Consider the following 13,086-nt stretch of genomic DNA (forward strand, 5'->3'; position numbering starts at 1 on the left):
GAGCCAGATTGGAGTCTTTTCCAAGCAAAGCCAAGCCTTATGATCACCACCCCTGCATTAGATTATAGAAAGCATGTGGTGACAGTTATTTGCTTAACACATGATTAGGAGCTTGTTGATAATTGTTAGAAACTCACGAAAGAAGTTGGAGAAGCTAGATTTATTGTTCCATTCATTAAAGTATAACATCTGTCTGCCACCTCAAGTCATCATAAGAAACCACAGTTCCAGTCATGTAATTTTATTTGCTTATCATTTTAGTGATATCCAAGTGGAACTGACAACCTTAATTTGTGGGTAAATAAAAGCCACGCCTTCAACTCTAAGCAATGTCTATTTCCTCTCATTTCATACAGGTTTGAGTGCATGAAACTGCAGCAGCAAAATGAAAGATTCCCCATTAGCATTTAGTACTATGGTTAATGTTTGGAGTGTCATGTTAGCTCTCTTCGGTTGTTAATGGAGATATTTAAGACTACAACAAAAATGTCAAATACAGGATGCTGACTATGACTCAAAACACTGACTTTAGAGACTACTTCCAAAACATCTGTTTCAGACTTAACAACTATGATGTCAGATTTCCCCGTATATCTTCAGTTGTTGGAGTTGATGTCCGCCTCGTCTTTATCCTCGCTGACGTCTTTGAAGCTTTCCTTCGCGCCTCCTTCTTTCTCCCTCCTGGAGGAGCTGGTTGAGGCTCGAGGTTGGTAGCTGTAGTTGAAGGACATCCCTGAGTTAAAGTGGGTCTCCTCCCCTTCCAGCAGTTTCCTTATAGGATCATAGGAAACAAATGTCAAGCTGCACACAAATAGAGTACATCAAGAGATAGCCAGTTTGATTTTCAGAGAAACTTCAATAAAAGGTTAACACACTGAGATTTACTTTTCTGCAACTGGTATAAGGGTAAATTAAAGCCTCCCTACTGCTCGGACGTGCCAATTAATTGTTAGTAAAGATATTTATGTATTCGTAGTTATAGTTTCAATGAGACTGAAGGAGTACATGTAACTTGAAGAGGGTTTATTTGAACTTTATTTTGGGAAAACCTCATCAGACAGTGCTATTCTGCGTGGTCTTTGAACTAAAGCAATACCTTTAATCAATACATATGTTATTTGCTCTTTAAGCTAAAAGATAGGGTTGCATTTTCTTGAATCCACTTAGCACCTATAAGCAGCGATCTCGATGTCCAGGGCCATCTTGACATTGAGCAGGTCTTGATACTCTCTCAGATGATGAGCCATCTCGCTCTTCAGGTTCCTCAACTCAGTATCCAATTGGCTAATAGTGTCCTGTTACAATGGAAATGAGACAATAGATGTAGAATATCACCACTGTCAAATGAATGACACCAAAATAGAGTTGGTTTTTTTTAATCAGTAGCCGTACTTTTTCTGTTTTCTGAGTCATTTTCTGTGATATTTCTTTTTCCTGTAGTTTCCTGTAATAAAGACGCCTCTAAAGTTTATTAAGGGATTTCCTTTTTGTTTCAACAACCTTTGGACTAAGCTTTACTGCCCGTAAAAAGCCAGTGAAAGCCAGATGGCCTTCCTGTATCCGACTGAGCAGGTCAGATGTTAAGCTAATAGACATTCAGACTTAATTCACTAAGAACTGCTACAGCCACAGAGGCTGATTAGACTGCCGACCACACACCAAAGGTCAGCTCTGTGCCACAGCTAAAGATAGTCAAGTGTCCCCCTATTGTAGCCTCAATACATTTTTTTGTGAATTTGTTTTTAAATTTTTTGTTGTTAGAGGAAAAAATGTTGCTAATTCTGAAGCTAAAGCTAGCAACTAGCTTGCATAGCCTAGCACATGAGAAAAAAAAAAAAACTAGCATGGACCTTTCCAAATGTAATAAATGCTTTTATTAGCATCTCAAAAGCTCACTGAATAATATGTCTTTTTTCTGATTCATAAGGAGGCTCTCAGAGTCCCCCTGTTTCTTTATGATCTAATTTATGCTAAACTAAGCTAACAATCTCACTGCCATAGCATCGTTTTTAATGGCACAAACATGAAAGTGGTAGTTTTCTTCTTCATTGAACTATATTGTAGTGAATATTGCATCTTCTCAAATAAAGATGAGTGGTCAATTTCCAGTGGTCAGTGGTGGGTTTGGTAGTGGCAGACACAAAAAATAAAACCCTAGCCCCCAAATTTCAGTTAGTGAAAGAGATAATCAGATGTGCATATCATGTTCATGCCTGAAAATATTTAATAAAGCGAACACCACTAAGATGCTGAGGGCTGTTAATTTGCAATAGTTACATGAAGTGTAAGGACGTTATGGGTTTAAACAACCAAGGCTAAGCCTATCTTTAGCTAAAACTTTGAGTGTGGCTGTAAATTTTTTTCCATTATGTTTACAGTTGAGTTGTTCAGATTGGGTTTAAGTTGAGCAGTTGAGATACATAAAAAATAAGAAATGGGTTCTAATTAACAGGCACACCATCGATCTGATTTAATTATTGAATGAATGTCACGGTAAACCCTGAGAGAATTTAAAAAACAGCTTTCAGAGGGTCTTTGATCACAATTATTCTGTAGGATTATCTGTATGCTGGATTCCTTGTACTAAATCCTTGACACCATGGGGACACCGGGTTGTGTGCTGTTAGCCAAAAGCTTTAGTCAAGCTGTGACATAATTGATGATTAACTTGACCTTGATATCTGCAGACTTTCAATCCTATTATTCTATAGGTTTACAGATAATTATGACCTCCTTCCAAGATTTCTCCCAAACGATTTTAAAAGAAGTTGTCTCAACTTTGGCTTTTTACAGTTTCAGTTCTTACTCAGGTTTGATCGAATAATCCTTCATCCAACGATCGTATATGAGTAGCACAGTATTTCTGCCTCTTATTGTTGCTGTTTATGTCTCACAAAAACTGCATGGAATTTGTAGTTCTAGTTCTGCTTTAACTGTAGATTTATGCATGAATCATAACATAATGTACAAAAGACTGCTTTAAAGGTACTGTTTGCTTGCCTGCATTGCTGTGACTTCAGCATTGTGTGTATCCTCCATCTCTGAGATCTGCCTCTCCAGAGACTCGTTGGCACCCCTTAGGGTCTCTATCTCAATGGTCTTGGACTGGAGCTGCCTCCTGAACTCACTGATCTCCTCCCTGCTGGCCCTCATGGCCTCGTTGCTCCTCGTGGCCTGCTCACTGAGGCTCGCAAACTTGCTCTTGTACCACTCCTCAGCCGACTGCAAGTTCTTGGAGGCAATGGACTCGTACTGGTTGCGGATCTCCTTCAGCGCTGAGGTGAGGTCCGGCTTGGCGAGCTCAACCTCCACAGAGACCTGCTGCGCCTCCATCATGCTGCTCAGCTCCTCAATTTCTTCCTCATGGACTTTCTTGAGGAAGGAGATTTCGTCCATCAGGGACTCCACCCTGCGCTCCAGGTCCAGGCGGACAGCGGCGGCATCGTCCACGTCTTTTCTGAAGGACCTCAGGGTCTGTTCAGCTTCTTCCCTCGCTCTCACCTCCTCATCATACTTTGCACTTAGCTTCTAAAATGAGACAAAACAGCAGGGTTAAGAAGTGAAAAAGTGCTAGAAGTTTGATTCTAATGTGGATTCTAGCTCTGAAACAAGCTGCCCCCTTCATGCCTGAAAGAACAAAGCTAAAAACTGCAGTTCCTCTTATTTTCCCCCTTTGTAACAACTGTACTGGAGATGATCTCTTTAATGCTATCCATTTAAATGTTTGTGTCCATTTTTAAGTACAATCTATGTTTTTGTTTGTTTTAACTCAAATTCAAACAGAGGAGAAACTTCTTCCTTTCGCCTCTTCAAGCCTGCCCTTTTCTCTCACCTGCAGCTCGTCCTCCATGTTGTTCCTCTCGATCAGCACTCGGTTCTTTTCCCTGTTCAGCTCCTCCAGCTGCGAGCGCAGGTCCCTCATCTCCTGCTGGTAGAGATGAGCGACGCGGGGCCGCTCGCTCTGCTTCTGCCGCAGGGTCACCAGCTCCGTCTCCAACACTTTATTTTGCTGCTCCAGGTGTCTGACTTTATCGATGAACATGGCAAAGCGGTCATTGAGACCCTGTGCAACAGAATAAACACTTTTTTACTACCAAAAAATATTTAGCATATTCAATACATGACAGGCATCAAACCGGAAGCTGCCTGTGGCTGTAGCTCAGGAGGTAGAGCAGGTCATCTGCTGATCGGTGGTTCGATTCCTGGCTCCCCCCGTCTGCATGCCAAATATCCTTGGGTAAGATACTAACCCAAGTTACTCTCCAATGCAAAGATCGGAGTGTGAGTGTTAGTTAGAAATCACTTAAAAGAATAGAGGAAAGTGCTTGTGTGAATGTGGCATGTTATATAAAGCGCTTAGTGCTCTGGGAGAGTAGAAAAGCGCTAGAATCAGTCCACTTTGTTACTTTGTTTCTGTCCTCTAACTTCAGTATGTAGCCCACTCAGTAATGTTAAATAATTTTTTTGATAATAAATGAATAATTATACCTTAAACATGCACTGTGAAAAATGTCAGAAGCTTTTTTTTGTTGACTGTCACATCTATTTTGTTAATAACACATTTAAACAACAGAAACTGACCCAAAGTCCTTTAGAAACAGGCGCATTTATCGATTTATTTATTTATTTACTGGCCAATACCAAAATTTGCAGTACTTTTAACAAAGTTGGCTCTCGTGTTAGCAGTTGTTGTATCCATGTCCAGAATGTGTCTGCTGCCCTTCAGAATTAATCTGTCACTTTCCTTTGGGCTCTATTTTGGTCTTCATCTAACTCGGAGGGAAGTATCTGCTTCTTTGTCATTAAGTCTTGCAACCTTGTCTGAACTAGACAGGTAAGTAAACTGTAAGGTGTAACGGTCCACGGTGAGCTCGTGGGTGGCCCCTTTACACTGCTGCGCATTCTTTCCTGCAACTCCGCTTCGTTTCTCGGGCTGTGATCACACCTACCTGCAGCTGCTCCTTCTCGTTGGTTCTGATCACTTTGAACTCATTGCTGACTACGGAGGTCTGGGACAAGTCCAGGGAGGCGGTAGGCACCGTAGAGAAAGAGGTGGAGGTCCGTCCCCCCCGTCTGTACAGGGTCACAGAGGACGCGCTGTTGCGCGACGTTGCCATGGATCGAAGGCTCGGGGAGCCCCGCGGAGACCCACCGCTCATGCGAGAGGAAGAGACGGGGAATCTCGGAGAATCCCCGAAAATCTTCCGATAGGAGGACGACGTGTAGCGGTCTCCGTAGCTCATCTTTGCTGTGACTCAGAGATAACACCGTGACGCGTAAAGAGATTTTCAGGAGCTTATAAAACTGCGGGTGGAGCGAACCATTTACGCACAGCGGGACTCGTAATATTTGCCCAGCGGAACGAACACGCTGAACGAAGTTTAGCCATTCAAGAAAAAAAATCAAGCTGATAACTTTTTCCCATATTTCAACTTCGTCTGTGTTTTATTTTGTGTGCACTGAGAAAACAAAACATGAAGGAACAGATGGAATTAGCCACGAAGACACTTCACCTCTCCTTATCTGTGCGTGTGCGTGCGTGCGTGTGCGCGCGTGCGTTTGTGGGTGTATGTGTCTTGTTTGATGGATACTTATTAGCGCAGATCAAGCTCTGTGGTTGAGGGGAGAAAGAAGAACAGTTTGTAGTATGAGCCAAGCAAAAGTCGCTTCAATTCAGAGACGTGAAAAAAAATTGTCTGACAGAAAGAGAAGAACATGAGTCTTCTTGTCTTCCTCGGGCCAAAATCAAATGATGGTTTTGCTTGTATTTAAACTGCTATAACTTGATGGTGTATAATATGTGAAACATATGTCAAATGTATCCCTCATGAATGATATCACGTCATCTTGAGCAACAAACAACATTCCTGTAACAAGGTAGAAGCCGCAATCAGTTTTTGGCAGTGAGTTTTATGTATCCTTTATGTATGCAGTTAAAAAAAATATTGTTGACTTTAAAAAATGTCTCTTTTAAGAGTAATCTGGCCAAGAGGACAGCTGAAATTGCAACAAATGCAAAAATAGTTCTGTAAATATATTTAAGTGGACAAAAGGGAGCTGAATGATTATAATGTAAGCACAATAACACAGTCACAAAGATACTTGAAAACAGGTAATTTTTTAATTTTATGTATACCCCTTTGTAATACCTGTTCACCAAAGTCTATTTAGCAACATATGTACGATATTACACATAAAAAACACACGGAAACATTGGAAATCACTTTTTGGCAGAACAACGGCTCACGGTCAAAATCACTGGAGTTCCTCCAGACCCAAAAAGTGCTCCATGTTTCCTGGTTCGCCATTTTTGACTTGTATGTATGTTTTTAGATATTTCTTTTCACTGTGCTCCAGAAAAGCCCATTACCAGCCAAAATGAGGGCTGTAACACCCGCCGGACCACCTAATTGTGCATGTTGGACCCCAACCAAACCTAAAACCGTGTTTAAACTTCCTCACTCTCGTTGTGACTCTCAGTCCCAAACTTTACAGATTTCAAGTCACAAATATTGTGCATGGTCGCATTTTTAAAGGCTCAACAACAAAAAAGAAGAAGAAAAAAAATATGCCAAACTGGCATCCTCACCCTAACAGCTCCTCCTCTCTGCCACTTTGAACACTGCTTCCGCGGTTCGTGTCTCTGTGTGCGTTGTTAAAGCTTTCCAAGAACCCGACAGAGCTGGTCAGATGTTAAAGCTATTAACAACTGAACTAAATGAAACATTAAATGATATGTTTAAAGTTATAACTTTCACATTTAATGAAAGTTTGATATTATATGGAAGAAGACGCCAGAAGTCCAAAGTAACGCGATATTTAAAATCCCCATGTATCAGTCCTATATTCACACATGTTGTCAATACAACAATGCCAGTACGAAAAATAGCTTTTAGCTCTGTATAACATTATAATCACTTCAGATCAATCTATTCACCTTGAAGGGGAGGTCAGAGGTCAAATGTAATTTTTTTTATATCTTTGTACTTTCTGTATGTCATTCTAGGTTCAAACTTTTAGGGGGACTCAACTCTTGATTATAATGTCATGCATGCAGTGCCTTGTAATTAATATTAATGGAATATGCTGTTTGCAAATGTAATCAACTATTTTCACATTTGTAAGCCTCAATTCAGTTGGATAAACATCACAATGTTAATCTGATTAGTTGGATGACCAATTATAGTGTTTAAGAATAATCAGAGTGAATAATCAGAGATTTCAATCTAATCCACCTCTTTTAGGGTGGAGCGTTTCCTTATCAAACCAGAGGCAAAGGCTCAGTCATTAAAGAAGTTAAAGAACTATTTGTGGCAAAGAAGACAAAATGAGAAACATTATTTCAGACTGCTAATCACATAGAGGCAGTCGCCCAAATCATCAAGCACTTAAAGTAGCATCATTCTGTACATCCATCCATCCATCCATCTTCATCCGCTTTATCCGGGGCCGGGTCGCGGGGGCAGCAGCCTAAGCAAAGAGGCCCAGACCTCCCTCTCCCCAGCCACCTCCTCCAGCTCATCCGGGGGAACACCAAGGCGTTCCCAGGCCAGCCGAGAGATATAATCTCTCCAGCGTGTCCTGGGTTTGCCCCGGGGCCTCCTCCCGGTGGGACATGCCTGGAACACCTCACCCAGGAGGCGCCCAGGAGGCATCCTTACCAGATGCCCAGACCACCTCAGCTGGCTCCTTTCGATGTGGAGAAGCAGCGGCTCTACTCTGAGCCCCTCCCGGATGGCCGAACTTCTCACCCTATCTCTAAGGGAGATGCCAGCCACCCTTCGGAGGAAGCTCATTTCCGCCGCTTGTATCCGCGATCTCGTCCTTTCGGTCACTACCCACAGCATTCTGTACAGACAATGGAAAATCACCCTGCTGCTCACAGACCTGTACGCCAAGCTAACTGGTAATATTAAATATTAACTGGTAATATTATGTTTCATATTAAAGTTTTTGAATACATACAAGCCCTCCCTTTATTATGCAGACTCAGCATAAAGCATCATGTACCCCAATTTCACGAGTGGAGAACAGATTTGTACTCTGTCACATGAACGTAGTGGCACCATCGTGTTCAGCCATGTTTAGAGTGACAGAGTACGAATCCTGTAAAATGCCACCATTCAATATACTCTGTATAGAATTTGCACTGGCATTTTGTAAGTGTGCTTCTGAAGAAATTTGGTGATTTTGACTAGATCTCCACTCTTTTCTCTCTCTCTGTCCTCCTCTCTCAGACTTTATGCCATCATCCAAAAGTTAAATAACAGTGAATAAAAGACACAAACTGATCCTTATCAATTTATAACAACATTCAAACTGAATACAGTTTGAATATTTGGACATAGACAGGTAACATCAGTTTGACTTCCTGGATCTGGAACTGCTAAACAAACACTGACGCCCAATTCGACCAGAATAGGAACAAAAAATTTTAACAAACTAAAATAATAAAGTTCATCAGCTCCTTGGCTGGCAACTCAAGCTATATCAGCAAACTAGTGGATCAGAAGGTCAACGTTAGCTAATAATCTCTAGTGACATAGGCTACATTAGCAAATGTTTTTGACGCGATTTAGAGAACAAATAAAAATAAGCAGTTATTAGCACTTTATTAGATACAAAAACAGTTGCCTCAATGCGCCTTATGTTGTAAGGTAAAGATCCTACAGTAATACAGAGAACAACCCAACAATCATACGAGCCCCCTGTAAACAAGCGCTTGGGTGACAGTGGGAAGGAAAAACTCCCTTTTAGCAGAAAGAAACCGCCAGCAGGTTTGGTTGCGCCATCTGCCTTGACCGGTTGGGATGAGGGGAGGAAGACAGGACAAAGACATGCTGTGGAAAAGAGCCATAGATTAAAAATAACCAATAAATGAATGCAGAGTGGTGTGTAAACACAGTGAGTGTAAACGGTGATGATGCTTTTTCCTATCAAGTGAGAAAGAAAGCTTCCAGATGCAGTCCGTGGCTGTGAGCGCAGCTAACTCACAGCTTCTGCCCTGACTCTGTTCTCAGTCTGTGGACAGTTAGTGAAGTGGATGGCTGTATCTGCGCGTGTTTTTGCAGCAGCGTTTCCTGGTCTTGTTTATTTTCAGCCAAATGAAAATCAAAGCATGACGTTTCCACATTCTCGGGGCGCATTTTACGCACGTGGCGCAGCAGCCGCAACTTAATTGAGGAGGATATATTCAGATCTCCTAACACGAGATTAATCCCACAGTGTTCACGTGCAGTGATTTGTTACTCACGGACAGCTTTTACGCGCAGATCTCAAGTCTAAAACAACATCTGGAACACAGCCGCGTCTCCATGACGAGTCCAGCTCTGTCACCGCTGTGGGCACGTTTATTTTCAGCTGAATCCAAAGAGCATTTCAGATCAGATCAAACATCCTTCTGTCTGAGTTTAAAGGTCTGCCGCTTCAGATCAGAGCGTCTCAGAGGCAAAAAGGCGCAAAACAAGGGCTTGATGTGATGAACGCGTCTTACATTAACAACGCGATATGACAACAGCGATGAAAACAAATATTACTGGACCATAAATGGATCGATACACTAACTCTAGCCGTTTCTGCTCCATTGTGTTGGTTCAGCTCTTACATCTTTTCATTCGTCGCCTGTAGCTCACCGAACCGACGTGTGTCTGCAAACACATGAACATCAGTGCCGTAAAAGAGACTTCCTCTAAATGAATTCACACACAAACTGAAGTTATGTCACATTAATACAATCACTGTGACTGAACGCCAACATTTCCCAGGAGTATTTGCGGTTGTGCACGCCCCCACCGCCTGAGGGCGCAGCAGGACACGAATCAGAAAGTGGGAACCCAAAAAAGTCCAAACAAATATTTATCGTGGATCTCCACGTAAACGCCAAATTTTAATTGTCTGGATAAATCCTGCTAAATATCAGCTTACCTAAACTAACTCTTTCATCCGTCTCACTTCCAGCACATCACGCCAACACAGTTTCTTGTTGTGAGTCTCTCACAAGGTTTCTTATTTTCGTGCACGGAGACTGCAACCAGTGCGCAAATGCTCAGCTGATGTCCTTTAATGTTTCATAGCTTACTGACAACACAGGGAGGGCTGATGTGGTTAATGTCAGGGCCTTGTTTGAGTTATGTTGCTGCCAACAAAATCAAGGTGGGCTATTTCTCATTAAATTGTAAAATGTCTCAGTTATTATGCATTTCATGGGGAACTTGGTGTCTGCTTGTAAATGTTTTTATTTTTGTAATCCTTACGAAGATCCTAGTCTCTAAGGATGTTTTTACTTAGTCCACTCAATGGAAATTCCAGCATAGGTGGATTTTTGTCAACCATAACGATTCTTATTAGTTTCAGAAGCTCTCCCTAAAGAGTTTGGGGCTTTTTCACGTGTTTGTCTCCTGGGTACTGCTGCATTAAACACTCCAAAGGCACATTTGAGGACTTTCAGAGGGTTTTTTTAATGTCACACACATACACACACTGACAACGTGAAAACAATAACAGCTACACTGTTGTGGTTGGTGATTACTTATACTGGTCTGGGGCAATAAAAACAAAAATAAATTTATAATGCAGTTCCTGCACATTTCCAGTAGATGTCACAGAAATCCAGAGTTATTTTCCACACATCTCACACTTGAGAAGTTCAATGCTAATACTGTCCAATTGTGTGTGTGTGTGTGTGTGTGTATGTGTGTGTGTGTGTGTTTTCATTCAGACAAATCTAAAAATGAAGCGCTGACTTGAATTTGAGAGTTCAAAATGATCCTGTATTACTTGAACTGCATCACACTGCTGTTTCTGTTTCTTGGCAGTTTTATAGGAAGTGAAATAGGTGAAGTCAGAAACTCGTTGGAGTACCAGTTACTGAGTGGCAAAGCTTTTTTTTTAACCATTTATCAGCTTACTAACAGTCAGATAACTATGGTTGCTGGTCAGACCACAGTTTAGATCCGCCCATTTTCTTCCACTTATCCTTACTAGGGTCGTGGGGGTGCTGGAGCCTGTCCCAGCTACCATAGGACTAGGCAGGGTACACCCTGGTCAGGTCAGCAGTCTATCGAAGGGCTAAAACAGAGAGACAGATAACCATTTGCACTCATGGGTAATTTAGAATCACTAGTTAACCTAAGCAGCCTAAACTAACACAAGCAACCAGCCAGATGGTGGAATCAAGCTGAGGACCTTCTTGCTGTGAGGCAACAGTGCTAATCGCTGTGCCACCATGTGGCCCAGTTAGCTTACAGTTTAGTTTTTATTCCACAGACACATTTGTAAAACTGCCTCCTGCTTCATTGCTGTCTACAAATCATCACTCTACGGTGGGAAAGTGAAACTAAACGCTGCTCCAGAAACTACCTGCTATGGTCGGCCACTCATACTTGTCCTCAGAGCCCTACTAAGCAGTGCTGAGAGCGCTAACACAGGGGCGTTAATGATGAAGAAGTCCTTGTAGAAAAAGATATTAGTGGAGCTTCAGAAGATCCTTGACAGCTCCCAAACTGCTGCAGACCAGCAAAAACATTTGGCACACAACCAAAGTGCACCATGCAGAACAACTCCCAGGACTAAATGCTTCTCCCTAAGACCTCTGCAGGGTTACGACAAAGACTGTCAGGTAAAAGTCCCTGATTGTTATGCGGAAGAAGCCCAGAAACAGGCAAGCATCAGAAGAACTGAGCCACTACAAACTCTATGACATCAGACAGAAATATCAGGTAGATACAAAAGAGATGGACATGGGAAGAAAAAGAGAATTACAACAATCTTATGGGGTAAAACTCCAGTTTTGGAAGATTAACCTCTCAGTGATGCTGCCAGCACACAGTAGGATATTATCTCCCAGCCAAAGCCAGCTGCATGAGGCCCCGTAAGGGATCCAGCAGGGTGGAGTGCAACCAGGCATGTCCACGGATATCTTTCAACACTCTAGGAGAAGCAGCTCAGTGACGACAGCAAAAATGAAGTCCATTTTCCAAAGTAGCTCCTGCGTGAAAGAGCTATTTCATATAAGAAATAGAGGTGACAGTAGTTTTATACCTCGACCATCAGATGGCCGTGATATCTCTTCCTATCTATGACACACAAAGTATCATCTCTAGTCTGCAGGACGCCTGCACCTTCCCCAACCTGTAGCCAGGCAGAATGAAGACTGACCAAGACCCGTCAACTGTGAAAGCCCCATTTAAATGCTCAAACCCAACTATTCTGAGGGTTTGGTTCTTAGCTTACAGTCTTCTCTACACACTGACACTTTTCTTTTAGAGGGTTTCCACCAAGAGCTGCATAAATGGACAGGAGCTACCTGCTCATGTCAGAATTTAGGAATAAAAAAATGAAAAAGTTGCTCCACAGGGCACGTTAGGCATTAAGCATTAAGTTTCATCTGGACCAACAAGATCTGTTTCCCCCCCAAAAACTGGGAGGATACATGTCATCCATAGATTTCACAGACTATAGCCAATGCAAGTCAGTCTTTGGTCTGAATTCACTGACTCAGAAATCATCCTTCATGTTTCTTTATATTTATGTGAATGTGTGCCCTGCGTTCCCACCCACCTGCCTTTAATGGTCAATGGGAACGATTTCCGTGGACGGAGCGGGAGTTTGGGGTGAGGGTGTGTGTGTGTACGGGGCTGGGGTCCCTTTAAACTGCACACCGAGTTACTGTTGAGGGCTGCGTGACTCCTCGCCGCCGTACCCGCTTCCGCACAGGCGCGATTGGCCGCCACCGCTGTGTGGGCGGGACACGAAACAGTGACTCAGCTCTGAGTCACTGCACGACATGTCTGTCACAGAGCGAAGTGTGACGCGTTCACGGACTTCAGGAACAAACGACTGATAAAGAGACTCAAAGTCAGACTGAAACATGGCGAATTTTACAAAGCACATCTGCGTGTTATGAACCACATGTATAATATGTTTAATAAGCTTTCGTAGGCAACTGAACCTCCACACTGAGTGATTTCTTTTCATTCAGGAGCAGAATTCAAAGCATATTATTTGTCCCATGACACTTGAATGTAGCACGAGGCTGGCCGATATTACAAGACTTCGCATTGGCGGCGGTCTGTGTGACATTGGAGA

The 13,086-nt window shown here is 42.5% G+C and overlaps 1 protein-coding gene across 2 annotated transcripts; it reads right to left on the reverse strand.

Moving 5' to 3' along the window:
* Positions 1–97: 97 nt before the first annotated feature.
* Positions 98–5,255, reverse strand: inaa (internexin neuronal intermediate filament protein, alpha a). 2 transcript variants are annotated; one of them, XM_006808069.2, is made up of 5 exons: positions 4,950–5,255; positions 3,833–4,063; positions 3,001–3,528; positions 1,171–1,295; positions 98–714 (listed from the first exon to the last, which is right to left on the reverse strand). In XM_006808069.2, exons 1-5 carry the CDS (start codon positions 5,241–5,243, stop codon positions 597–599), a joined length of 1,296 nt encoding a protein of 431 aa, XP_006808132.1. In that variant the 5' UTR covers positions 5,244–5,255; the 3' UTR covers positions 98–596. The 2 variants fall into 2 exon arrangements, with proteins under 2 accessions (XP_006808132.1, XP_006808131.1); XM_006808068.2 differs by having other exon boundaries at positions 98–771.
* Between the last annotated feature and the right edge of the window lie 7,831 nt (positions 5,256–13,086).

The sequence above is a fragment of the Neolamprologus brichardi genome, chromosome 13 (assembly GCF_056152115.1).
Source record: "Neolamprologus brichardi isolate AB-2024 chromosome 13, ASM5615211v1, whole genome shotgun sequence".
In the NCBI taxonomy this organism is placed as follows: Eukaryota; Metazoa; Chordata; class Actinopteri; order Cichliformes; family Cichlidae; genus Neolamprologus; species Neolamprologus brichardi.